At 46.5% G+C, this 24887-nt stretch overlaps 2 protein-coding genes across 3 annotated transcripts in view; one reads left to right on the top strand and one right to left on the bottom strand.

Moving 5' to 3' along the window:
- Window positions 1-5324, top strand: part of ORAI1 (ORAI calcium release-activated calcium modulator 1) — a 9719-nt gene extending 4395 nt beyond the window's left edge. Inside the window, exon 2 of the mRNA XM_039724489.1 lies at window positions 3362-5324. Coding sequence (XP_039580423.1) covers window positions 3362-3928 — 567 coding nt within the window. The 3' untranslated portion in view covers window positions 3929-5324. The remainder of the gene's footprint in view (window positions 1-3361) is intronic.
- Window positions 4329-24858, bottom strand: MORN3 (MORN repeat containing 3). 2 transcript variants are annotated; one of them, XM_039724487.1, is made up of 7 exons: window positions 24814-24858; window positions 22966-23072; window positions 14320-14475; window positions 13463-13620; window positions 11898-12057; window positions 8986-9170; window positions 4329-7238 (listed from the first exon to the last, which is right to left on the bottom strand). In XM_039724487.1, the coding sequence occupies exons 3-7, from the start codon at window positions 14462-14464 to the stop codon at window positions 7170-7172; spliced, it is 717 nt and encodes a 238-aa protein (XP_039580421.1). In that variant the 5' UTR covers window positions 14465-14475; window positions 22966-23072; window positions 24814-24858; the 3' UTR covers window positions 4329-7169. The 2 variants fall into 2 exon arrangements, with proteins under 2 accessions (XP_039580421.1, XP_039580422.1); XM_039724488.1 differs by lacking the exons at window positions 22966-23072; window positions 24814-24858 and adding an exon at window positions 16078-16139.
- Window positions 24859-24887: the final 29 nt, after the last annotated feature.

Below are 24887 nucleotides of genomic sequence, written 5' to 3'. Positions count from 1 at the left end.
GAGCTGATTCCCAGTGATGCTCTGACACTCAGCTCATTATTGAGTTTCCTCTGTGGTCCCACCCATAGACAAGCAGTGATGGATGGGCCCTCAAAAACGCAGTTGTGATGTTTGAACAACACAGCTTTCTTTTTAGCCATTCCTGATATGCTAGACTGTACAAGATGCAGTCCCAGTACAGGGTTATATTCCCACCAACCTGAGCTCAGAGACATCTTTGTGGGGAAGGGGAGGAGAGGAAGTAAATAATAAATAATAGCTCATAAATAATACAGATTTACTTGAGATAAAGCATTTTGTTTCCTTTTCTCTACAGCACTGTCTACTGATCTGAAAAAGATGTAAGCCTCTGATTTTAATTTATGAGCAGGGGCTTTATTTAAGCCTCTCTGGTCTAATAAGACATGGGAGCCTTATGAATAAGTAAGTGAAATAAACTTGGTCAGTATACTGAACTTAAAAAAAGTTGAAGTGCAGATTTTTCTGGAGGGCAAGTTGTTAAATTTCCATTCCTTTACAATATGATTGTAATCAGGCTGCTGTGACTTTAAAATCCAGGACTGTTGAAGGCTTAACACAGTTATCTTCTAAAAACATCAGAATTCCCACCATTTTTAGGCTTATGAGAGCTTCAGTCTTGTGTCCTAATGTCACGAGTCCTTTAGTTTTGTCAAGAAGCTGCACTTCAGATGCACAGCTTTGTCAAGAGCCGTAGTAAATCTGTCAGTCATATCTGTAGGATGATCTGAAGTTAAAGTTAGCTCTTCTTTGAAGCAGGGATTAGCCCAGATGACCTCTTGAGGTGTCTTCCAGCCCACGTTGCACTGCGCTTACGCAGCGAGGAAGGGCACTTGCAGCACGGCAGCTGCACGGTCAGATCATGCAGCAAGTGTTCAGAGGAGCCTTGAGAGTGGTGGAGGATAAAGTGCTAAAAGTGTTGTATTGGAAAGTGCAGCCACTGACGACAGCTCCTGCCCTGAGCAGCTCTTCTGAACGAGCAGAGCAGGAACATATCCTGCCTGGAACGTTGGCATGTACCTGTGAGTTCAGGCTTTGTATATATGTGGATCATATCAGGTGACCTCAGCAGGGCCCTGTTCTTGCAGGTATTACTTTACAAGAGCAGTTGTGGTCTGTTTATTTTGAAATTGCAGCATGAGCAAAGGAGGGAAGAACTTCTGACACTTTGTGTCTCTGTTAGAAAACAGGCACAGGCCCTCATGGTGAAAAATGAAACTTTTTGTTTTAGGTGCCTGGCTCACGCTTGGTCCAGGAAGGAAACTCAGAGCTGAAAAGAGTTGGCAGTTTTTCTGCTAGTTTACATTGAAAGAGTTCCTAAATTAGCTTTGCTGAGAGTTTGAGGAGACAGAAAACATGAACTGATTTTTTTCCTTAGGCTGAGGTTACTCTGCCAGACATGAACACAAGGAGCTCAAAATCAGATGCTTGATATCATTAGTATGGAGGCGTTGATAAATGGAAATATAAAATGTCTTCAATGTTGGGCAAACTAAACACAATCAGTTCTTAAAATAAAATAAAGTCTTCATCTCGTGAAGCTCTTTAGTGCCATGTTTATGTTATCATACTAAGAACTAGGATAAAGGATTAAAGTGCCTTGTCATGCTGGATGGCTTTGCATCTAGGCACAGCAGAAGACTTACAAAAAAATCTTTAAGTATGAAAATGAATCCTCAGTGGTGAAGGATTGCAATTGTTCTGTGAAAAATGCAGGAAGCCCAACATCCCACGAGTACATTGCGACTTAACAAGCAATCCTGCAGAAGAGAGACCTGACAAGCAAATGTTTATCCTCTCAATCATGAAGTTTCCCACAGCTGAAAAGTGGTATTTTTAAATCCTTGAGCAAAGACTGTATATGCATTAATATAATTTCTTGTTTAGTTTCTCAGAGCACTGGGAAACTGCTTGCTAGTTGGCTGGGTTATTAGGCTCATGACAATAAAAGCTTTCAATAAAGGAATTAAACAACTGGCAAATGGCCTTGAATGCCTGTTGAAACATGTCTGAGCAAAGCTCTGGGTTGCCTTAATGTATTGGGTGCATTAGTGATTAAGGGTTCTGTGTCCTGGAACATGCGTAAGAAGATGGGATCCAGGACAGCTTGGCTCAGCCCTTGCAAAATAGTGAGGGTTGAATGCTCCTGTTGCTTTTGCAGCTTTGAGCCCTGGTTTCCATGCCTCCCTGCACCTGTATTACCCATGAATCTTTCTTCCTATCAGCTTGATGTGCTTGTATTTCAGATTACTGTCAGGCTTTTTTCCTCTGCATTTTACCTGTATTTTGCCTGTTTAATGAGTTCCTTTGAGAAAGAGCACTGAACGTAGAGACCTTTGTGCATTATTCCCTCTTTGGAACTATCCTTTGTCTGAAAGGCAAATTTATCAGGAAAGATCATTTCAGGAGAGCTGTTGGGATTAATGTCACTCATCAATTGCACATATGCACAAAACCACCTGGCAGTTTTAAAACCAGCTAAAAGGCATTCTAATTAATTTTATTTGTCAGAATTATTCCATCTGGTTTTATGAGTTTCCTAGGACTGTTATTTAATCTGATTTTTTTACTCCTTAGGCACAGGCATGCTTGGAGATCTTAAGGTTACAAGAAGGTCATGGCTGCATGTGGTAATGGAGGGCTGGAACATCTTCATGAGTAGCCTCATCTTTGGGGAGCAGTGATGTCTGGAAGCACTGTGTTATCTTTTCTGGAGACGTTGTCTTTCCTCCAGCCTCCAACAGGCTTGATCAGCTGGCATGAGCATTGTGGAGAATCACATTTTGAATCTGTGTCCCAGAGTCTGCTTAAATACTTGAGTGAAAGAATATAGCTGAGAGCCCCATGGAAAGGAGATCTTTCTCATGAAAAATTTCTGCACTTTAGAACCTCAACCCAAATAGCCAAGGAGAAAGGACCACCGAGGTTGTTTCAGGCAGTCCCCTGCCTTCGCAGCCTTTCACAGATACTTCAAAAGACTTCATAAGTAAAGATCAAAAGCTGTGCCTTCAATATAACACAAAAGAAGAAATATTTAACTTAAGGAGTCCAAGTCATAAGGGTCAGCTGTTTTGCTGGCCTGAGCTGGAGGTGGCAGGGTGGTTGTGGCTCTGCTCTACAACAGAGCAGTAAGTGTGAAAACAGTGGCCTTTGCTTGATAGCTCATTAGGTCCTAAATTTGGACCTAATGAAGAGGGTGCAGATTGACTTGAAGAGAAATGTAATAGACTTTACTTTGTTTGGATCAGATGATCTTCCAGAAACATGGTGTAAACTTTTAATAACCTGTAGTCAAATAATATAAGATGTAGGTAACTGCATCTCCCTCTCCCTTCCCTTTCAGGTGGCTATGGTGGAAGTTCAGCTTGACCCAGACCACGACTATCCTCAGGGGCTCTTGATTGCCTTCAGTGCCTGCACTACTGTGCTTGTTGCAGTTCACCTTTTTGCACTCATGATAAGTACCTGCATCCTTCCAAACATAGAGGCTGTTAGCAATGTGCATAACCTCAACTCTGTCAAGGAATCTCCTCACGAGCGCATGCACCGGCACATTGAGCTCGCCTGGGCGTTCTCCACTGTCATTGGGACTTTGCTCTTTCTTGCAGAAGTGGTGTTACTGTGCTGGGTGAAGTTCCTTCCTTTAAAGAAGAAAACTGACAGCACCCCGCAGAGCAACAGTTCCACCATCACATCAGGACAGGCAGCAGCCATTGCATCGACGTCCATTATGGTGCCCTTTGGGTTGATTTTCATTGTGTTTGCAGTCCACTTCTACCGGTCCCTGGTGAGCCACAAAACAGACAGGCAATTTCAGGAACTCAATGAACTCGCTGAATTTGCACGGCTCCAGGATCAGCTGGATCACAGAGGTGATGCTGTTACTTCAGCTGTCACCAATTTTGTGTAAACCTGTGCTTAAGAAAATAAACCCACTATTCTGCTTCTGCCTTATGGTGACTCCCTGTGGATGAACTGGTTGAACTGCTGATTACCATTTAAAGAATAATTATAAATATTGTTCTAACCCTTTAGGGAGGGAAAAAAAATCTTCCTTTCATACAAGTTTTGCTATCTGAAGGAATGGATGGTGGGGTGTGACAGCACTGTGTGTGCATCCCTCCTCCTGTGAACACTGTCTCGCATCTTTCTCGTTAATGCTGAATGGTGGCTGTATAAATACATGGAAAATAACATTGTACATTTGGGTATTTGTTAGGAATGGGTAGAGAAGTTGTGGATTTTTTTTCTCTGTTTATCTGATGTTGGCATTTACTAGAAGATACTGCTTGTCCTATCCATATTGCATGGCATGATACAAATTACTTGGGACAGGCAGCAATTAGCGCTCGCTTTCAGTGCTAGCGCTGCTCTCCCTGGAAAGCCTGACAGATGGTAGGAGTGAAAGCTTTCCCAGCACTTTCCCCAGTATGTTTTGCTGCCAAGTAATTATTACTTTGCTGATTTCTCCAGTGCCTTTTTCCCGTGGCACTTACACATTTTGTAACTTGCTAAACACCCAGGACTAGACTTACTGCGATGTGGTGTGGCCACAGGAGTAGGAATGAGACTTGACTTTTCTCTTCCGCGGAAGAAAATAGAAGCAATAACTGTTTTAAAGTTCTCATGAGCTGGCACATATTATCTGGAGAGATAGATTTGCCTGTTTCTCTTTTAAGAATCCTTTTTTTAAAAAGAAGGAACTAGATGGAAATTATCACTGGATTTTTTTTTTTGCTTGAAAATCAGAACCACTGCTGTTTTTTTCCAAGCCAAAGTAGGAATTATTTTATACTTTTATATTGAAAAAATATTTTTAATAAATCCTCAGAAGCAAGCAGCAAAAGGTGCTTTCTCTGTGTTGGATTCCCAAGTAATTAGCTATGCCTTGGTCTTCCTTGTTTAAAAAAGTGTTCTCCTTGCTCAAGTGTTGTATTTAATAACTCATTATACATTTTTGCTTCCAAAGGATCTGGAAGACAACTTTTCTTGATGTATATTTATTTATGAAAGTAGGTTATTTGTAATTAATACTGCTGCTTTCTTTCAGACACCTCTGTGACGGCAAGGCTGCTGTGTTGTTCATTTCCTCTGAGCAAAAACCTCCATTTGGTCTCCTAGATAGGAGGTTTGGCCAAGAAAGATTCCAGCAGTTGTCCTGGGCTGCTTCAGTAATTCTGGCTATGTCTAGGAGTTGAATTTTTTGGAGCACAGTTCTTCTGTAGAGTAGCTTTGGGCTTAAATGAGTAAAAGCTGTTTTTTTCACACGAACTGAGACAAGTTTCAAGCCAAAGGGGAAAAAAAAACCCCAAACTAGCTATCACTAGTCATAGCTATCCCTGTGGAATAGAAACCTGGGATTTGCCAGGAGGCAGGAGGGACTGTGACAGTCCAGGGAGCTGTGCCTGACACCTGGGCTGAACGTGGTCTCTCACACCAAGCTCCATCTCAGGTTATTCCAGCCTACCTGCAGTCTGCACCAAGTGCCTCTGGAGTTCAGGTGCAGAGTGTGGTCACTGCTGAAGCAGATGGGAACTGACCTCTCCTGTCAGCAGCACTGCAGTGCAAAGTGTTGACAAGGTCACCTGTGGTGCCTTTGTATTCTAAAAACATGACTATAAAAAAAGAACAAAACAACCTGCTGGTCTCTTTGTTTTTTCAGCAGCAGTAGTGGTTCACAAGCAGCAAACAGCTTTCCACTTGGTGTTTTCACCTGTGAAGTGAAGTCCTGGCATACAGAGGCCAAACTGGATTTTCTCAGCTCTGCCATTACATGCTTCAAATATATTCTGTTCCTGATGTAAATCTGATGGTGAGGATTGTAACTACAGACTCACAGGTGTTTGTTCACGGAGCACTGGAAGCATTGCTTTATAAAGGCAATAAGGAAGCAGCATTCCAAACCACAAAATGTTGGTAGTAGGCACAAAATGTATTTTCCCATCCAAGACAGAACTTTACCAGTTCTGGTTTGGGGAAGCAGGCCCCTAAAATCTCCCACTAAAGGAAGAAAACCTGACCTGGTATTCACACCAGAGCAATTGATTGGAAGGGTGTGGTCAGGTGTAAAAATTTTACTTCTGTCTGTAAATTTTGTATTTAGAAGTTACATGGTTTTGAATGGAAGTCCAGAAGATCAGTTTTCTGAGTTTATTTTGTAAAATTTCTTGCTGTTCTGAATAAGTAGCAGAATTTTTCTTTGATTTGTGGATCTTTTACAAAGTGACTAAGAAGTGTGGATTTTCTTGTTTCTGACACACGGAATTAGAAGCTAGTGAGACATGGTTATTTTTAGTTTTCTCAAGCTGGTAGGTCTGAGCTAATGGCACTGTTATTACAGCTAATTTTCTGACTATTTTCTGCACTTTAAGCCATGATATCAAGTATGTTTTTGTCATTTTCAACCTGTGGAAATGGTCATGAAAGTTACTCCTTGGGTAGTTTTGTCACTGTGTACCCAGGCAGTAACCAGACACAAACACATGGATCTAAACATTGAGTGCACTTAAAATTTTTTATCCCTTATTTATACTAACGTTGTTAGGCATTTACCTCAATAATTTTAAACATTGGTTATTGTATATCACTTATTTGGGTATAAAATACTTTCATGAAATAAAATATACTCAATTGTTGTGGATTATTTTTTTTCTAGAGGCCTAAAATATACTTATTAACTGAAACATGACCTGTTGTAACTTCAAAAGGCATTTGGGGTCACAGGTATGTATTGGGCTATGTTTGGGCAGAGTGGAAGACACAATTACTTGATTGTATTTTTCTATATGCTTTTAAAACACATCCTGGAAACCCTCCTTCTCTAAAGCAAAGGCCTTGAAACCACCAGGAGTGTGATTTCTTAGCAGGAGGATTAAGAGGAGCTGAGCAAAGAGTCACTCTGCCTCTCTTCCATCCTTTTGGTGCTTGTCTTTTGGGTTTTTCCCCATTAATTTTTTTTCCTTTCTTTTCCAAAATAATGGGGGGTGGGAGGAGGCTACTGAGCAAAGCCCCCTGCAGAAGGAAGTATACCTGAACAGCCTTGAGGGAGGGATGAGGCTGACTGCAACACAAAAACCACGGTGTGGGTTTGACACTCGAAGGAATAAATAACCCAGGATTGTGTTCTTGAATTTTTTTTCTTCATCTGGTTATTAATTATGGCTGTCATCAAACGTTGCCCGGGCCTCGGCTATAACAGCAGCTGGATCACGTAGTTTAATCTAAATAAAAAGAACACAAATCAGTTATGCAGTGTAATTGAAGAAGCTTAAGGTTTTATAGATCTTAATTTCTTCAGCATTATTGGAGAGTCTCCCACGTATCAGGACTTGAGCTGATATTGCAGCCTTTCAATTCTTTAGAAACAACTACACTCCCCTAATTTTATTAGTGTGCTGAACATTATCTCCTTGAAATTCCTCTGTGTGGGTGACTTCAACAAAACACACTCTTGGGCAAAAGTGGCTTTGATTTGTAGCCTGTTAGGTCTCACATATAATTTTAATAAAGGGGGTAGTGGTGACAAAAATTTATGAAAACCTGAATTCAGTTTTTCTCCTTTTATCAATTACTTCATATTCTGAGATCAACAGATCTCTACCCATTGAAAGCACAATAACAGCAGTGAAAGTTTATGCTTTGTTTTTGCTTATAGAGCAGAAGAGGATTGGATCATCACTTGGTCTTCAGGGAGTTAAATAAACAGCCAGACTTGCACATCCTGCCTTAGTGTACCAGTAGTTCATCCCAGGCTGTTGGATTGTTGAGGCTCTTCTCAGTGACCTTTGACAAACCACATATAGTAAATATTTTTAGCCACAGAAGTGCTGCTCCTTTCACTTTTTGCAAAATAGAGATTGTTTTTCTCTGGTGGGTATTTGGGGTTTATTATTCTGTACTGCTGTAGGTGTGCCTGGTACTTACAGGATTAACTGGCTTGTCAAAATTGTGCTCAAAGAGCCTTTGGCTATAGAAAGCAGATTTGAAAAGACAGGGGCAGTGAAGATTGTGAGCTGTGAGCTTTGGAAGGCTGCATGTGCCTGGTGTCACATGCAACAGCCCTGTCCCTGGGCCAGAGGAAGGTGGGTGGCTTTACCTGCCATGGGGCTGTGCTACTCCCTCTTACTGGAGCAGAGTGGTGAGCTGTAATTATCCAGGGAGGTTCTGCTTGGCTCTAACTGAAGGGGAGCTTCCCCAGCTCACCCTGCACTGACCATTTTTGTTTCACATGTTTGCAGCCCATGAGGGTTCAAGCTGAGACTCTTAGGGCCAGCTCTCACTTGGAGTCACATCTGTTCACTGCTGATTCCCATTTCCTCTTCCTCCAAGGGCACAGAGCTGGGGACAGGCTCTCCTGTCCACCAAAGTGTCGTGCAAGGACCCAGTGGCTGCCAGGCTGATGGCCCAGTGTGGCTTTGTGTCTCACCAAATCTTTGGGATAGGGCCTGGCTCTTCCTCTGCAGTGTGTGTCAGTCAAGGGAAAAGAGGAGCAGAGGATGTGGGCTCTAGGACACCATCTGCCCCCCTTGGGCCCAGGTGGGAAGCTGCACACACCCCTCTGCCCCCAGGGCTGCTGGGCACAGCAGTGAGCCCCTGACTTGGGGAAAGAGCTGCTGTTGGCCCTGCAGGGTCTGCTCAGCCTCAGCAACTGGGCTTGGTGAAATCATTTGGTCTTGACACAAATCCCACTATTGTCTGTGCCTCTATTGTCCCCATTTCCTTTGTGCTGCTCCAGGTCTCTGAGCAGTTCTGGTGCATGAGAACTGCACTTTTTCAGATGTAGGCAATTGGGAGGCTCCAGCAGAGGCTGCATGAGCTGTTAGTCCCTGTGGGGCCATTTAGGATGCTGCTGGCCAAAAGACTCTGAGCACACACCCCATGGGGGAAATCTCTTGAGAAGTGAAATGCTACCTGGAGAGCTGACCCGAGCATTGATGAATACAAACACTAACATTTTCAAGCAATTACCTCTGGGAAGGGAAATTCAGAAGGGGCTGGAGCATTGTCTCTGCCAAAGTCAACCAGAACTCCACACTTTGGTATATCTGCTACCCAGATGCCTTCTAACAGCTCTCCCTTGTCTAGGTAGAAGTATTTTCCTGGGCCATGCTTCTTGCCATCTTTCCAACCTCCTTCGTACCGATTTCCATTTGCTGCAATTGAATACACGAACAGACCTTGAAATTTACACCATTGTGTTAAGGGGTTACAAATTAAATCGATCAACAGAGCAAACCAGCAGAGGAGAAGATCATGTGTTTGGCTCCTCTTAGTAATTTCAAGGTGGCTGTGGTACTGTGTGTCATTTTGATTTTGCAGTGCTCCATTTGCTGTGCCTCAGAGGGAGAAAATGCTGCAGAAGGAGCCCACGTTTGCTCACTTGGAACCAGGGCTCTGCTCACCTGCTTTGTTCTCACAGTGATACTCATTTTTTGCTGACACAAGGAGCCAGTATGCTCAAGGTAAGGGACTGATCCCTGAGTCACAACATGAATTTTTCACAACATGAAAAATTACAGGACACAAGTTTCAGATTTGTCACTGCAACAAATCACATTCAAGGTAAGGGACTGGTCCCTGAGTCACTCTTCACAACATGAAAAATTACAGGACACAAGTTTCAGATTTGTCACTGCAACAAATCACACAGGAACTCTGGCTTGAAAAGGTTTGCTTGTCTGGGCAAGGAACAGAGCACTGATTGCTGTCCAGTCAAAATAATCTTGATTTCAAAGAATACTTTTAGTTAAGTTTTTCCTCAGTGAATTACAGGGTGAGAATTGCTGCAAGAGTCTGAATGGTTCTGGCAGTCAGTTACAGGCTGTTTTTCCAGCTGCACTGCTTCTCTTGGCATTTTTCTGCAAGTTGAGAGAGGCTTTTTTTGGGCTCTCTGCTGCTCTCCAGGAATCCACCCATCCATCACTAACAGGGAAAGCAGAGCTGCAAGAGGAAGGGAGCAGCCTCATGCATGGATGCTGGTTGAGAAAGGGCATCATACCCATGGTGATGCTAGGGGTTGGGATAGATCCAGACCACCCTGCTGTCACTAGGAGAGTCCTCTGCTCACCCCTTTTCCTACAAACAGTGTTTCTAAGCCCAAACCCATGGGGATTTCTAACCATGTTAGTGAAAATACCTTTGAGTCTCAGCTGAACTCTGCCACTCTTCATCACAAGAAGTGGCTGAAATACCAGCACACCCCACACAGTGCTGCAGAGATAGCTGGGACCTGTCAGGATGCTGTAAGGGAAGAGGGGAAAACCAAAAGGCTTCCAGGGAATGTGGCTGCTGGGCTGCTCAGGCAGGGTCTGGTTAACAGGCTGGAGCCATGGTGATGGTTATCTCCAACTTTGATCTGCCTTTGTGCTTGTCTGCAACATCAAGCTGCCTTGTCCATGGCTGGGAGCAGCTTGGCTTCTGCACTCAAGCCACCAAGTGAGAAACCACCAAAACCACAGTCCTGGTTGCAAGGAGGGGGCAATGAACACCCTGACTGCCCTGTGGTACCTGGCTGTTCCCATCTGCTCTCCTCCCAGAGCACCAAGGCTGTGCTGCTCACAACCACGATCCCTGTGGATGTGAAGTGCTCTGGTACAAAGCTGTTGGGGAATGGATGTAGCAGAGGCAGCAGATCAGCACAGTGCTCTCAGCCAAGCTCACCCTCACCGGGCACGCTGCCACTACAAGCAATTTAATCTTGAGCTGCAGCTCATCATGACCTCCACTGAAGAACTCCTTTTCTTTCACATGGCAAAGCTGCCGGCACGTGGGCGCACTTCCAGCAGCTGAGCTGAATGCATTAAGCTTGTGGGTATGAAATAATTGCTCCGGCTAATTTTAACCAAAAGGAATCCAGCTAACAATCAGTTGCAGGCTAGGCTGGAGGCAACTGAGCTCTGAAATGGTGTATCAGCCACAGCTCAGCCTGCAGGGGTTGTTAGTTTAGAACTAACAGGGCCTTTGACAGAGCACAGCAGATCAGTGCAAGATTCCCCCTGGAAGCAGGTGCTGATTTCATTCAGATGAGCCATCGGTCCAAAGCGACTTTACAGTCAGCGGAGGGAGCACAGTCATGCATGTGCTGTGCAGAGAAGGTCAGGCTCGTTCCTCCCAGCTGCTTTGCTTAGCTAATTACTAGCCTTGAGATCACTTTCGAGCAAAAAAAAGATAGAATAGATGAATAATAATATGGAGATAATATTTATTCAGATGTTCTTGGAATGCCATGCCTGGTATTGCAGAGATGGTTGGGATTGTTTGCTTTGGGGGAAAATGTGTTAAACCCCAAGGAAAATAAGGAAAAAAAAATTAAATTTCTGTATTTGTGCTGAGATTGGCCCTAACATTCCCAATCCATTATGTACTTGGGGTTATTTATGGAAAAGGATTGTGTACTAATGAAACCCCTGTGTTCACTCAACACAAGCCACTGTCGGAAGTAGACAGAGGATGGAGCAAACTCAAAAAGAAAACTATGTTGTTGTGGTTTTTCCCCTGTGCTGGAAACTGAACTCTTCTTTGGTATTCAGAGCTAGAAAGCCTGTCTGGCAAAGTGCCTGACTTGAAAAGAGAGATTTGCTCTTCTCTGACCCAACAGTATATTATCTCTAACCCGAACCATCCCAGTCATTTAAATGTAAATCACAGCAAAAGTAAGCTTTCATGCGTGTGGGCTTATGGGCTTGAGCAGCGCAGTGCCGGCCCTTGCTCAGCCTGCGCTGCCTCCCGCTCCAGACCAGGAGGGGAGGGATGGCACGGAGCAGCCGCAGTCCAGCTGCAAGGCTGCAGTGTAGCACAGACATCTGGGTGGCAGAGGCACCCGGAGGGCAGCACGACAGCAAACGGCTTGGAGGGGGCAGGGTGAGGGTGCTCGTACTTACGGAGCCGCAGCAGGCCCTGCCCGTTGGGCTGGTCTGTCAGCCACTCTCCCTCGTAGGTGGAGCCGTCCTTGTAGCGCATCTTTCCCCAGCCGCTGCGCAAGCCATTGCTCCACTCGCCCTCGTAGAGCTCCCCGTTGGGGTAAAAGAACATCCCCCGGCCCTGGACAGCAGCACAGACATGGCTGGTTAGGAGCTGCTCTATTGAAAGGGGGCAGTGTTCAGTTTTGGAACATCACTTGATAGAATATTCCTTTGTTTATTATTCTTACACGTGGCTGCTGGCAGCCCAGCTCCGTGGCTGTCCTCGTGTTGAAGGGAATGAGATGTGGTAGTACATTTTTGGCAAACAGTTTTATTCCCTTGACAAAACCTTGGGTTTATATCTCAGAGTGTTATTATTGGCATGATTGCTGCTAATATTTAGCTAAAAGCGGATTTTACAAGTATATAAACCTGCCTGGAGATAGGCAGCATTAAAGGATGTGTCTCTCAACATGGGGATTTCATGTCTATCAACCCTGACGACGTTTCCAGCTCAGTGTGTCCCAGGCTGGGCAACTCCACCTCTTGTTTCTTTTACCTGTATGTTTGCCATTAAGAAAAGTCCAGAGGTACCCCCTACGCCAGGGAGTGATACCAATAAGAAATATTTCCATATCACTAACACATTTTCCCATAGGAATAAAGTGTTCTTTTTTCTCTGAGCACGTAATAAAACCAGTTCTGGAAACAACTGATTTTTCTGAGTATTAATTTCATTAAACTGCATGGATGTAAGGGAGAAACTTTTTTAGAAGAAAACTCAACCCTAGTGATATTTGGACGTCATTATAAATCTTTCAGTAAAGCTCAATCATGGAAAATCTAACCTTAAAGAACAGGAAGGGAAGATCCCTCCAAGAGACAGAAGCCATGGAGCCACACGCCCATTAAAAGCGTTGGTGGAGATGAGTTTAATTTAAGAGCAGACACAAAGACAAACACAAGGTTTCCATTGGCAGATCCAAAAACGTTCCTACAAGGATTTTGCACATTACATTGCAGTCACTTCTACCAGATGATTTTCTCATTATGTTCCTTTTAGGAAAAACTGATTAATGTGACAGGCTTAATTTCCAGAAGAACTGAAGTTATTTGCCTATTATGCTGTAAAACTCCCAGAAGGAGGTGCATTTTCTGGCAGTGCTTATAACACAGGTTCCTCTGACTTGTTCAAGGACAAGAGTAATGAAAGGGATGGGTGGGGAGGATTAAGAGACAGGATGTGAAACCTCCCAGCATGCTTGGCCAGCTGCAGGTGAGTCTGAGCAGTAACCACTGCTCTGTGGCAGCTGGTGGGAGCTCAGGGCTCCAGCCTGGTAACCAGCAGATGGGTGGGGATGACTCCCTCTCCAGGAAGGAGATGGCACTTCCATGCAAATCTTGGATTTTTAGTCTTGACCATTCAATTCAGCCTCAGTGTTGCACAAATTAGCATTTTAAGTAATCTTCTTGCACATGTGCGCCCAACTCTTCCCCGTGTTTTGGGTCCCACTGCCTCACTGCTGGCAGAAAATGTCACTTACACTTCTTCTGTCATTTTCCCACCAGCCTGTGTACACCCTCTTGTATTCCTTGGTCACTGGGTCAAGAATGCTGTATGAGCCATAACCATCCCTCTTCCCAAACTTCCAGTCACCGCTGTAAATAGCTCCTGTGCTTTTCCAAATCTGGGTGCCTTTACCTGTTTAACAAACAAGAGGAAAGACAGGGAGACCATCATGGTTAGGAGAAGGGTGCACAGGGCTGCCCTTCCTGCTCCATCCCAGGCAGGGCAGCACTCCCTGCACAAAGTCAGGCTTAGGTCTGGGATTCAGTTTAGCTTCCCAAGTTGGAACCATCGTTAATCTTGATCAGGATCTTCCTGTGTGGCCTCAGCTGAATGCACTGAAATCTTTCCAAACCTCAGTTTACTGCTTGTAAACAAGTCTGTGCTGCTCTGGCTGCTCCTGGCTTGGACAGGGTCTCCTCCTGCTCTGTCCCCTGCAGCCCCTGCCACATCTTGGGAATAAATTAAGATTCCTGGAACCAAGTCAGGAGCTAAGAGAGCTCCAGGGACTGTGCAGCCAGGGCATATCCCAGTGCATGGAGCTGACTGCAGCTTGCTGTTACTTGGAAAGGATTTTTAAACATCTGTAATAGAGATATTTTGGGTAGTTGCCCCTGAGTGCATGCAAAAGCTCTTCAAGTTGCCTATTAGAAATGTTTCTGCATTTTTGCATTACATATATCAAATATGTGTGTGTGTGTGTGTGTACATATAGTCCTACATGAATGCTCTTCCAGGAGCATATAGAGCACATAGAAGCACTGACCACTTCCCCCTAGGAAACTTTGTAAGAATATCTAAGTTGCTATTTTTTCTCAAAATTATCTATCTTACCATGTTTCAAGTTGTCCAGCCATTCTCCAGTATACTGATCCCCATTTACAGCATAAATTGTGTGTCTTAATCCACATTTCTGGGCTTTCCTGTCCCATTCATAAAAGAGAGGATCTCTAAGCCTCGGGTACTTTATGACAGGCATACTGCTGGTATCTGGAGAAGAAAAAAAATTCTTATCAGCAATAAATTAGAAAGTACTAAGGCAGGTACAGGCAGAACAGTATTGGTGAGCCATGCACAGAGATACAACAAACGGGAGGCAACTAAAGATACTGAAGTACAAATCAGCACTGTGTGAAAACGGGCTCATAGCATAGCCTGGCCTGTTAGGAAATGTTAAATAAGTCTCAACAGGTCAGGTTTGTGGCAGGCAGTGATCTCTGCATCTGCCAGAGATCTTGGGGAGTGCAGGGAAAGGCATCTCCTCCATACAGCTGATGGAATGGGTCAGGGAGTTGTCCAGTGTCCCTGAGGCCCACCTGGCGCTGGGACACTTCTACCCCCAGCAGTAATGCAGTTAAAAATAGCAGTTTCCAGCTGCCTTGTTAAAAGGGGTTGAAACCACAATGTTTCCCTCTCCCAGGAGGCTGTGGGCTTGCCCAGAGCAGGCCAAGTGCTCACCAGCCCACCAAGCTCCAAGGAGGTGACTTCTGAGGTGACTTCACAGGTGAGGTGGGTTTAAAGCAGGAACAGCAGGCAGGGCATGGTGAGCACAGTGGGGGTGGTTCGGGCGTTGGGGTCAGTGTGGGGGAAGATGAGAGAAAAGGAGACGTTTTTGCCTCATAAATACAGAGGAGTGCAGCATAGTGGTGATTTCTGAGCACTGCCAATGGAACTGCTGTTCAGCACAGTGGGAATTCGGCAGATTTGGAGGTGAGAGTGGTCTCCTATAAACCATTAACAAAAGCCAAAAGGTGGCTGTAGAAACAAAAGCAAGTTTCTATGAATGCCATTAACATCCAGAGCTCGGCTGGAGCCCGGCGGGGTGGGATGCTCTCCGATTTTGTCTCCTGGGCTCCCCCTTCTGTCCTGATCCGCTGGACTGAGCCATTTCGAATGATTTTGCTGCATCTTTCCCTTCTCAGCACAGCAAAGCTCTGGTTATTGCTGTGCTGCAGGTGCCAGGGAGCCCGGCAGGGGAGAAAAAGCCTTGGTTGGGAGGAGAGGGAGAAAGAAAGGTTCTTTAGGTCCCTGCTAGGAAATAAAAGCTAGAAATTCTAACTAAGAAAATACTGTTAGAGTTCAACCTCAGTTCTGCATTTTCCAGCTGTGGGAAATGGTCAACAACGATTTAGAAGGATAGCACTGCTAAATAAAAGTACTTATGGGTCCAGAATGAGTCTTGGTTAGAGGACACCGAGGACAGGTCTGTCCCTCGGTATGGTGGAGTCACAGCCCACCAGAGAGGATGTTTCTCCAGTATGCAAACACAGGATACACTACAACTGCTGAGTTCCTCCCTCACTTTTGAGTGCTGCAGCTCCTGGAGAAGGGGGTCATGCCAATATTTGCCAGTGGCTGGGTTTTTTCGGGACACTGCGCCACTCTTTGCTCGCTTGAGCCTGTCCTGCCCTCGCTGGGGAAGCAGAAGAGCCGAGCTACAACAATCTGCACCCACCCTGACACTGGCCATGACCTCTGAGCAGCTTATGCCTGAGACAAGAAGCCTCTTCTCTACCCCTGCCAGATGGGAGCCTCGCTTTCCCACCAACACATCCCACCACTTCTTTAACTCGAAGCTTAGGATTTACAAACCCCAGGGAGGATTCCCAGCTGCGGGGGCAGCCCCATCTGCTCGCCGTGTCCTGCGAGGCACAGCCCGCGCAGAGTACCCGAGGTAATGCGGGCTGCCGGGAGCCGCCTTTATTTGCTGAATCCCCTTCCAAATTTACGTCAGCGATGCCAGGTTTGCGTAAGTGATAACGCAGTCGGTGTTCGCCTCCCTGGATGTTTTCAGCCGCCCACTCCCAGGGCGCGGGGAGGCTGGCAGCGAGAGGCAGGCGGTGCAGAGCCGCTCCGGCTGCAGCTCTCGGCGCGGAGGCGAGCCGCGGCTGCTCCCGTGCGCCTCTGCCGCGGCGCTTGGGATGAGGCTCGTCCAGACCCCGCGTCCCCCTCCAGAGGCTGCTCTGCCACTTTGGCCGGGCCTCTGGCCAAAGCAGCTTTAGTCTGCACGGCGTTACTGGAAGCCCATTTTTCTCAGAGCAATGGAGTGTAGCTACTTTTCTACATCTTAACTTAAGGAAGAGCAAGGAGGGAAACACACCTGGCTGCAGAGAAGCGGCTGCAGACTGTCCCTGGCAGAACCCTGCCTGGCACCGCACCCCGCGCCCCTGCCTGACTGCCCCCGGCCCCGAGGATGCCCTGGCTGAGCTCAGCCCTTGCCGTGACCCAGCACCATGCCCTGCAGCGGGGTCCCTCTGCCAGCACCCACCAGCGGAGCGGAGTCACGCCCTCCCCTCCTGGCCCCCGGGGCGCTGCCTGCGAGCGGAGCGCTCCGGGCTGCTCCTGCTGCTGCTCCTCCCGGGCGGGAGCCGGGCCGGAGGGCAGCGGGGCGAGCGGCCGACGGGGAAAGCGCCCAGCTCGGTGTCCCTCCAGAGGCTGCTCTGCCACTTTGGCCGGGCCTCTGGCCAAAGCAGCTTTAGTCTGCACGGCGTTACTGGAAGCCCATTTTTCTCAGAGCAATGGAGTGTAGCTACTTTTCTACATCTTTACTTTTCTACTTTTCTACATCATTAATGATGTAGAATTCTACATCATTAATGAAGAGCAAGGAGGGAAACACACCTGGCTGCAGAGAAGCGGCTGCAGACTGTCCCTGGCAGAACCCTGCCTGGCACCGCACCCCGCGCCCCTGCCTGACTGCCCCCGGCCCCGAGGATGCCCTGGCTGAGCTCAGCCCTTGCCGTGACCCAGCACCATGCCCTGCAGCGGGGTCCCTCTGCCAGCACCCACCAGCGGAGCGGAGTCACGCCCTCCCCTCCTGGCCCCCGGGGCGCTGCCTGCGAGCGGAGCGCTCCGGGCTGCTCCTGCTGCTGCTCCTCCCGGGCGGGAGCCGGGCCGGAGGGCAGCGGGGCGAGCGGCCGACGGGGAAAGCGCCCAGCTCGGTGTGCAGGGCAGCCTGGAGCGCGGCCGCCGCTCTCCCGCCGCCCCCGGTGCCCAGGGCCGAAAGCGGACACCGACCTGTGCTGGTGGCGGCTCGGGGCTGCCTGCGGCTGCGGGGTCGCCATAGCAACGTGCCAAACTCCAGCGCTGAGGGCCACGGCAGCGGCCCCGGGCGGACGGGGATGCGCTGGGACACGGCACCACACGCTGAGCACCGGGGATGGAGCCGGAGCCACCGGGCACACACGGGGCTGTGCGGCTACGTGCCCTGAGCTCGGGATGTTCCAGCAGAATATAAAGTGCTAATAAGCAACGAGTGTTTCACCTCTGGTTGGTTTTTCACACGCCCAGCAGCAGAAGGCTGGAAATGAATGCACTGATTACAGCACCGATGAGTAACAAATAAATCAGCCTTGCAAATGTCAGGAGAAATAGGAGAAAGCTCCTGAAAATGCACATCAGCGGTCTTAAAGGAGAAATCTGAATAAACCTGACACTAATTCCCTCATCCATTACATTTCTTCCACAGCCGTGGTGAGCAGGGATTGCCACTCTGGCCTTATGGGTGTCTGTAATCATCTTCCCTAATGGGTAATTGACTGTGCACATTTCTAGCATCACACCACAGCTCTGGTATGACTCCCATGAGCCAAATGCATTTGATTCTCATCCTTTTACCGCATTTTTTGTGCACAGCTCTGCAGGCTGTAAGGTAAAAATGTTGAGGCAGGTGGGAAATCTTGTGATGAAACAAAGCAGATGCCTCTGTAAAGATGAGATACAGATCAGCCTTCCCTCACGGGTGTTCCTTTGCCATTTTCCATATCTGAGCATTGAATGTGGCTTAAACGTTGTGTCCATGCTCAGATAGGACAGAAAATGGATTTATTCCAAGTGTGAGTGTGACTAAAGGCAAATATTCCATTTGCCATGGCATGTGTAAGGGCCATGGAGCCAAAGTGCCACTGCCTGGGAAATCAGGTGTAGGAAAATGAAGTGGAGGGAAGGAAGAACTGCTCCACAGACAACATGAGCTGGTGTGGAAATGATGGAGGGAGATCTGTACCGAGGGAAATACACACATGGAATTTCTGAGATTAGATGAACTGGGAAGATGGCAGCTGCTAGCAAGCATTTCCAGGGATGCAGGAGAGGCAGAACTTAAACACTTCTTTAAGCAGGGAAAAAAAAAAAATAGAGAAAACCATGGAAGCTGACCAAGTTAGGAAATACTTATACAAGAGAAAATGTCTCCTGTTATTAAAAACGAGATGAAGATATCCAGGAAGGATTTGCTCAGTCACTCAGGTTAAAGTGTTCTGGTTTGGGGCAGAGCCTAAGAATTACTGAAGACAATCATTCCTGTGTTTCACCATGGCCAGTTGTAAGGGCTGGAGTGAGGACAGAGGTTTGGGGAGGAAAAAAAGAAACCCATGAGGGAGAAGGAAAAAATGCTTATTGCAGCCCAAAATCTACAGCTTGAAATTACAACCAGAAATAGCCCTCTCTGGAAAAGTATTAACTATTATTTCAGCCCCTATATAGCACTGCACTTTCCAAAATCTACAGCTTGAAATTACCAGAAATAGCCCTCTCTGGAAAAGTATTAACTATTATTTCAGCCCCTATATAGCACTGCACTTAATTGAGAGATTGGCAATTAAAATAATTAGCTAATGCAGACCATTTTACCTGTCTATTTTTAAAGGGCATGGGCTGCCTGAGGTTTTTGAACTGCAAGTCCAAACTATGCCACACCTAACCACAGCTTCTGCTAACCAGAAGTTACATACATATTTGAAAAGTAATATATATTTGAAAACACTAAAAACTTTAAAAGAGTAAAAATATTTTAGCAATAAATTAAACTTCACAAATTGGGATCAAAAACTGCCTCTGCAAAAACCTCTGTATCTGGATATGATGGAGGGTGCTGCCTCCATTTCTGGGTTGCTTATTTTAAATTCTTCTGCTCCTGGTCTTTGTGTGTTTGTTGTTTTACTTCTGCAGTCCCAGAGTGGGTTATCAGCACCCTCACAGACACTCCTGCCCCCTCCAAGGAGGCTTCACAAAGACATTTATCTAGGAAGAGGCTGTGTGTGATTCCCATCTACAGTTCTCTTAGTTCAGATATATAAACATTTGAATCATACTTAATTATTTTGTCACTTGATAATATAATTCTGTGCCTTTTTGTATTACAAGGGTACAGAGTGGGAAAATATAAGCATATCCTTCTTACAAAAAAAAGACAAAATTAGCTTGAAGAGAAGGTGGTGATATTTGAAGTTTTATCAGAAAGTTCTTTTCACTCACTCAAAAGAAATTTTACTTAGAAAATGTCATTATTCCATTTTGAGAGAAGGAACCTCCTTGGTAAGTGGGAAGTGGGGATAATTTTTGTAAAGGGTGTCAGATATATCTAGAATATATAACTTGGTCTAAGAGTGAGATATAAACTCAAACTGACCCAGAAGTGTCCTAACCAAACTCTCTTCCTCTCCTAAGGGCAGTTGTTTCCAGGCACAACATTGAGGCCACTATCAAAAGTAGGGTCAAAAACTCAAATTTGGATGTGCTAGGAGGAGAATTTGGGTTTTCCTTGACACAATTCCCCTTGTTCCAGCCTTGCCAGCTAAAATTTGGCCCCAAATACCCTTCTTGGCTGTTTGGTTTCTTTTTCTTGTTTCACTCTGACAGGCACTGGCCACTGACACCAAGGAACAACAGCAAAACCTTCACCAGGCAGTGCCAGGGCTGCAGTTCTGATGCTGCTTGTGCTGTTGCTGCTTTAGCTGTCTGGCAGTTGATTAAACCTTGCATTTACTAAGACTGAAAGGAAGCTTTTAAATCTGTCCATGTAAATTATGCTGTAATTCAGCCCATTATTCTGCCAACACTGTTCACTGCAATGAACTCCACTTCCAGGCTGGACACACTGAAGAGCAAACCAAGCACTGGGAGTTTGTGCATGGAAACATGCCCAGAAACACCTTTCTGCAGCATATGACACATGATGCACTGTGACATATGATGCACTTCCATTTTTTTTCACTTTTAAGGGCAGGATTAAAAAAAAATATTAAAATAATTTTTAAAAAATTAAATATAGCCCAAGGCCCTCAGTATTCTACATCTGAAACCAATCATTTTTGCACTGAAAGGAGACAGCTGCTCCAAGCTGAGTTTGCTTGCACTAAGCTTGGGGAATTACCCAAGTGAAATGTCCAAACCAACTGAAAACTGTCAGAATCAATAAATTAAATTTATTCTGGGAACTTTGTAGAATAAATAGAGGAAAAACATTTAGGGAAACATATGTTGGAATTCTTTAAAGGTGAAAAGTGTTACAACAACATACTGTGGAAGTGGGATGCTCAGATGTGTGGTTTATTGCTGCTATATTCAAAAGAAAAGCCAGGGAAGAGGTGGGAGGGTCTTGGACACCAACCAAGCTCGTTTTGGTGAGCTGAAGGAGCATCCCCACCACTCTGCTCTAAAGAATTGTCATTAGCAGGATTTAGGAGGGATTGAAGTGAAAGGTTTGAGGTGTAAACTTCACCTGGTTGCCTCTGGCTTAAGAGGCAAGCCTTGTGGGAAAGCATTTAAAATTCTTCCCTTTTTGTTGGGAGCAGTTATCTCAAGATAAAACCCATGTTGGTTTTACATCAAAACAACCTGAAGTTAAACCCCTGGGTTATCTGGAATGTTCAGGCACTCAGATAGTCATGCAGACTGAAAGGCTGAAGTGCTGGAAGCTGACACCAGATACCCTCTCCCTGTGAGTTCCTGTTGCTGCCGATTTACAGCTTTTGGTCTCTGCTTAAATACCCACAACAAGGTGGAGGTTTAAAGGTAAAGTTATGGTGTTAATTCCTGAAGTCACCCAAAGCTGAGAATTATTCACTGACCATGGAGTGCTTTGCAAGACTTTTAATATCATTGGAGGCAGATAAATTTGGCCATACTTGAGCTAATGCCTCACTTCAAGTCCTTACTTTATTCCTTAATTGAGGGATAAATCCAGATAATACAAGATGAATCAGCAGTATGAATCTCCAGCTGAAACATGTGCCAAGTATTTTATTTATCATGGCTTATTGTCATCTGCTGTCAGAATAGGGACTCATCTACATTTATATTTTGTCCTTTCTTCTTTGCTCTGCTGGAAAGAATGTGCATTTCTAGGACAGGGGAAAAGCATCAAAGGAAACAGCCTCAATTATCTTAAGAGGAAAGAATGAATGGAATTTGCATTCAGGAATAGTCTGGAGGGTGAAGGAAAGGAGCTTACATGTGACTGTACATATATATATATATATATAACTATGTGTACTCAAACTAAATCCAACACCCAGAGAACAAATCGTCACAATTTCACTGTGATCCTTAACTTGATTTATGAACTCAATTTCTTAGAGATGTTTTCTGGCAGTGAAAGGTTGGTGAGTTGGGATTAATTAAGGTAAAGGCAAATCAGAGATTTCATGTTTGTAAATTTGCTGTGCAATGGCCTTAGGTGATCTCTGGCAGCAGAAGACAGCCATTAAAACTTGCAAGATACTGTGAAAAACGATAATAAAATATTGAAATTCAGAGGAAAAGCACCATTCCTCATGTGTTGCCACAAGTGAAAGACAGGCGAGGTGTGGGAGCCCTGAGCATCAGCTGCACAGAGCCCTGCTCCCCATCCAGGCCTGAGGGGATCACTTATCTCAGCTTGCTTTGGTTTATTCACAAAGATGTGATTGAAATAATGAGATTATACAAACAGCTACAGCCTCCCAGGGGCTGGGGAGAGCTTACAGGTAATTCTGAAGTATTTTGTAATGGTGCAAGGTTAAATAATGCAGAACCAGCTGAAAGGCCATCCCTGCTACACCCCCATTGTTTGTGCAGTTTCTGTTTGAAAGAAAATGCAGATCTCTTGAACGAATCTTCAAGTTAAAAAGTTGAAAGAAATCTTTTGGGGTAATCATTATGCACAGACACAATATGTGTAAGAATTGTTCCTTGTCAAGAGGTGGAGGGGACAGGTGGGAAAGTTTGGGATAAATCCCTTGGTGTTCTGGGAGAGCTCTGGGGCTGGCACAGCAGGGCTCTGAGTGGGAAATGCACATTTCCTGCCTTTGTATGTGAAACACCAACCACGGCCCTAACTAAATGTCATCAGCCTGCAGAATTCCAGCCCAGGACAAATATTCATGTCTGATAAGAGTTTACTTTGCTTTTTCGAGGTTAACAGATCAGCAGTGAAAGGAAGACTTTTAAGGGTTATTGACAATTTATGATCTTCTAAAAAAACTCCTTTTCCTGAACTGACACAAGCAATCCCACAAATGTTGCAGTCTTTTTACTTTCTGGATTCCCCCAGATCTGCAGGAGGGTGTCAGCACCCCAGCCTCAACAGCAAGGGGTGAGATGCAGCCACATCTCAGGGGTGGCTCTGTGGTAAACTGGGCTGACAGAGAACTGCAAAGGTGGAGGGAATGTTTGCATGTGGGAAGGAAAAATAACTTTGCTGGCAGGGAATATTCCAACCTTGTGGTGAACTGGAAAGTTCTGGCACGTGTCCAGTGCAGAGTTAACGCTCCGATCTGAGATGTGATCCTCCTTCTTCCAAAGTCTGCAATCCAAAATCCAGGCTCCTGTAACAAACGGTCCTGTTACATGGGATTGGACAAATGCTAGAATCCAGGAAAAATTTAATACAGACGTAACAAATTCCTGTGACATTTCTATTATGTTGATTTGTTTATTATTCTGCTTCAGGGTTACCAAGACCTGCCACAACACACGTGTTTGACCTCTGGACAATTGTGGCCTCACTGGAGAAGCAGCAGGGACAATGCAACATCCCTGGGGCTGGTGGCTCTTAAACCAGCAGAAATCCCAAACCACTGCGAGTTCTGAGAGGGTTTCTCTGGAAACTGAATGCAGAAGGTCATCAACAGCATTTCAGGTGTCCACCCACAAATGTATGAAAAAAACATGCAAAAAAGCCAAACAGTGGACCTAGAGAAGGACCAGGGACAGCAAGAACACTGAGGAGTGTCTCTACACCCAAAGTTTTTGGTTGTTTATGTGAAACTCAAGGAAATGGGATCCTACAGAGACTCCTCATGAAAAGACAGCATTGCATTTGTGTCTTTACTTTGGCTTCACTCCTCCCCTCTCCTCTCCCTTGTACCTTTCATTTTTAATTGCTTCCTTCCCCTTCCATCTTTCTTCCTTTTTGCCAATTTCTACCCTTGCACAAGAAATTCACAGGATGTGGTGTCAACATTTACAACTCTTCCCACCCTGCCCCAGAATGTCAGGCCCAGCTCACAACCGGCCAGTCCAGCTGTTAAGTGGGTAATTCTAAAAATAAAGACACCAGGAATCCTCTTGTCATCTTCTGTGACACCAAGGACCCGTGACGAAGCTCCAGGCAGCTGCAGGGCTGGGCTGCCTCAGATTCAGCCCCCAGCTCTCTCTGAGGGGGCTGGCCCTGTACAGTGGAGGGTTTTACCTCCTCTCAGCTCCACGCGTGATGAACCACCATGAAAGGGCAGGAAGATGCTTCCATGTCACACCACGGAGCACTTCAGGGGCTGCCACAACACAAGGGGGCTCAGGAGAGGCACAGGGCCTCCAGGAGGTGACCGGGGCAGGGCGGGTGACAGCAGCCGAGGGGACCCCCCATCTGAGGGGAGCTTTGGCCTGAGGAGAACACAGGCCTGACGGGGGCCGCGCCTGAGGGGGCCATGACGGGAGGGGATCCCGGGCCTGAGGGGGCCATCACAGGAGGGGATCTCGGGCCTGAGGGGGGCCTTGACCTGAGGGGAGCCTTGACCTGAGGGGAGCCTTGACATGAGAGGATCATAATGGGAGGGGATCCCGGGCCTGAGGGAGGCCATCACAGGAGGGGATCCCGGGCCTGAGGGGAGCTTTGGCCTGAGGAGAACACAGGCCTGACAGGGGCCGCGCCTGAGGGGACCATGACGGGAGGGGATCTCGGGCCTGAGGGGGACCTTGACCTGAGGGGACCATGATAGGAGGGGATCCCGGGCCTGAGGGGAGCCTTGACCTGAGGAGACCATGATGGGAAGGGATCCCGGGCCTGAGGGGGGCCATCACAGGAGGGCATCCCGGGCCTGAGGGGAGCCTTGACCTGAAGGGACCATGATGGGAGGGGATCCCGGGCCTGAGGGGAGCCTTGACCTGAGGGGACCATGACGGGAAGGGATCCCGGGACTGAGGGGGGGCCATCACAGGAGGGGATCCCGGGCCTGAGGGGAGCCATCACAGGAGGGGATCCCGCACCTGAGGGGGGCCGTGACCTGGGGGGAATCTCCGTCCCGAGGGCTCTGCAGCCCAGGTGAGCACACACCGCAGCTCCCTCACCTGCCGGCTCCCTCCCCTGAGGCGAGCGGGGCCCGCCCATGGCCGCGCGCGATGACGTCAGCGGCGCAGGCGGC

The sequence above is a fragment of the Passer montanus genome, unplaced genomic scaffold (assembly GCF_014805655.1).
Source record: "Passer montanus isolate IOZ18808 unplaced genomic scaffold, ASM1480565v1 scaffold53, whole genome shotgun sequence".
Lineage (NCBI taxonomy): Eukaryota > Metazoa > Chordata > Aves > Passeriformes > Passeridae > Passer > Passer montanus.
This window is presented reverse-complemented; position numbering and strand designations above follow the sequence as displayed.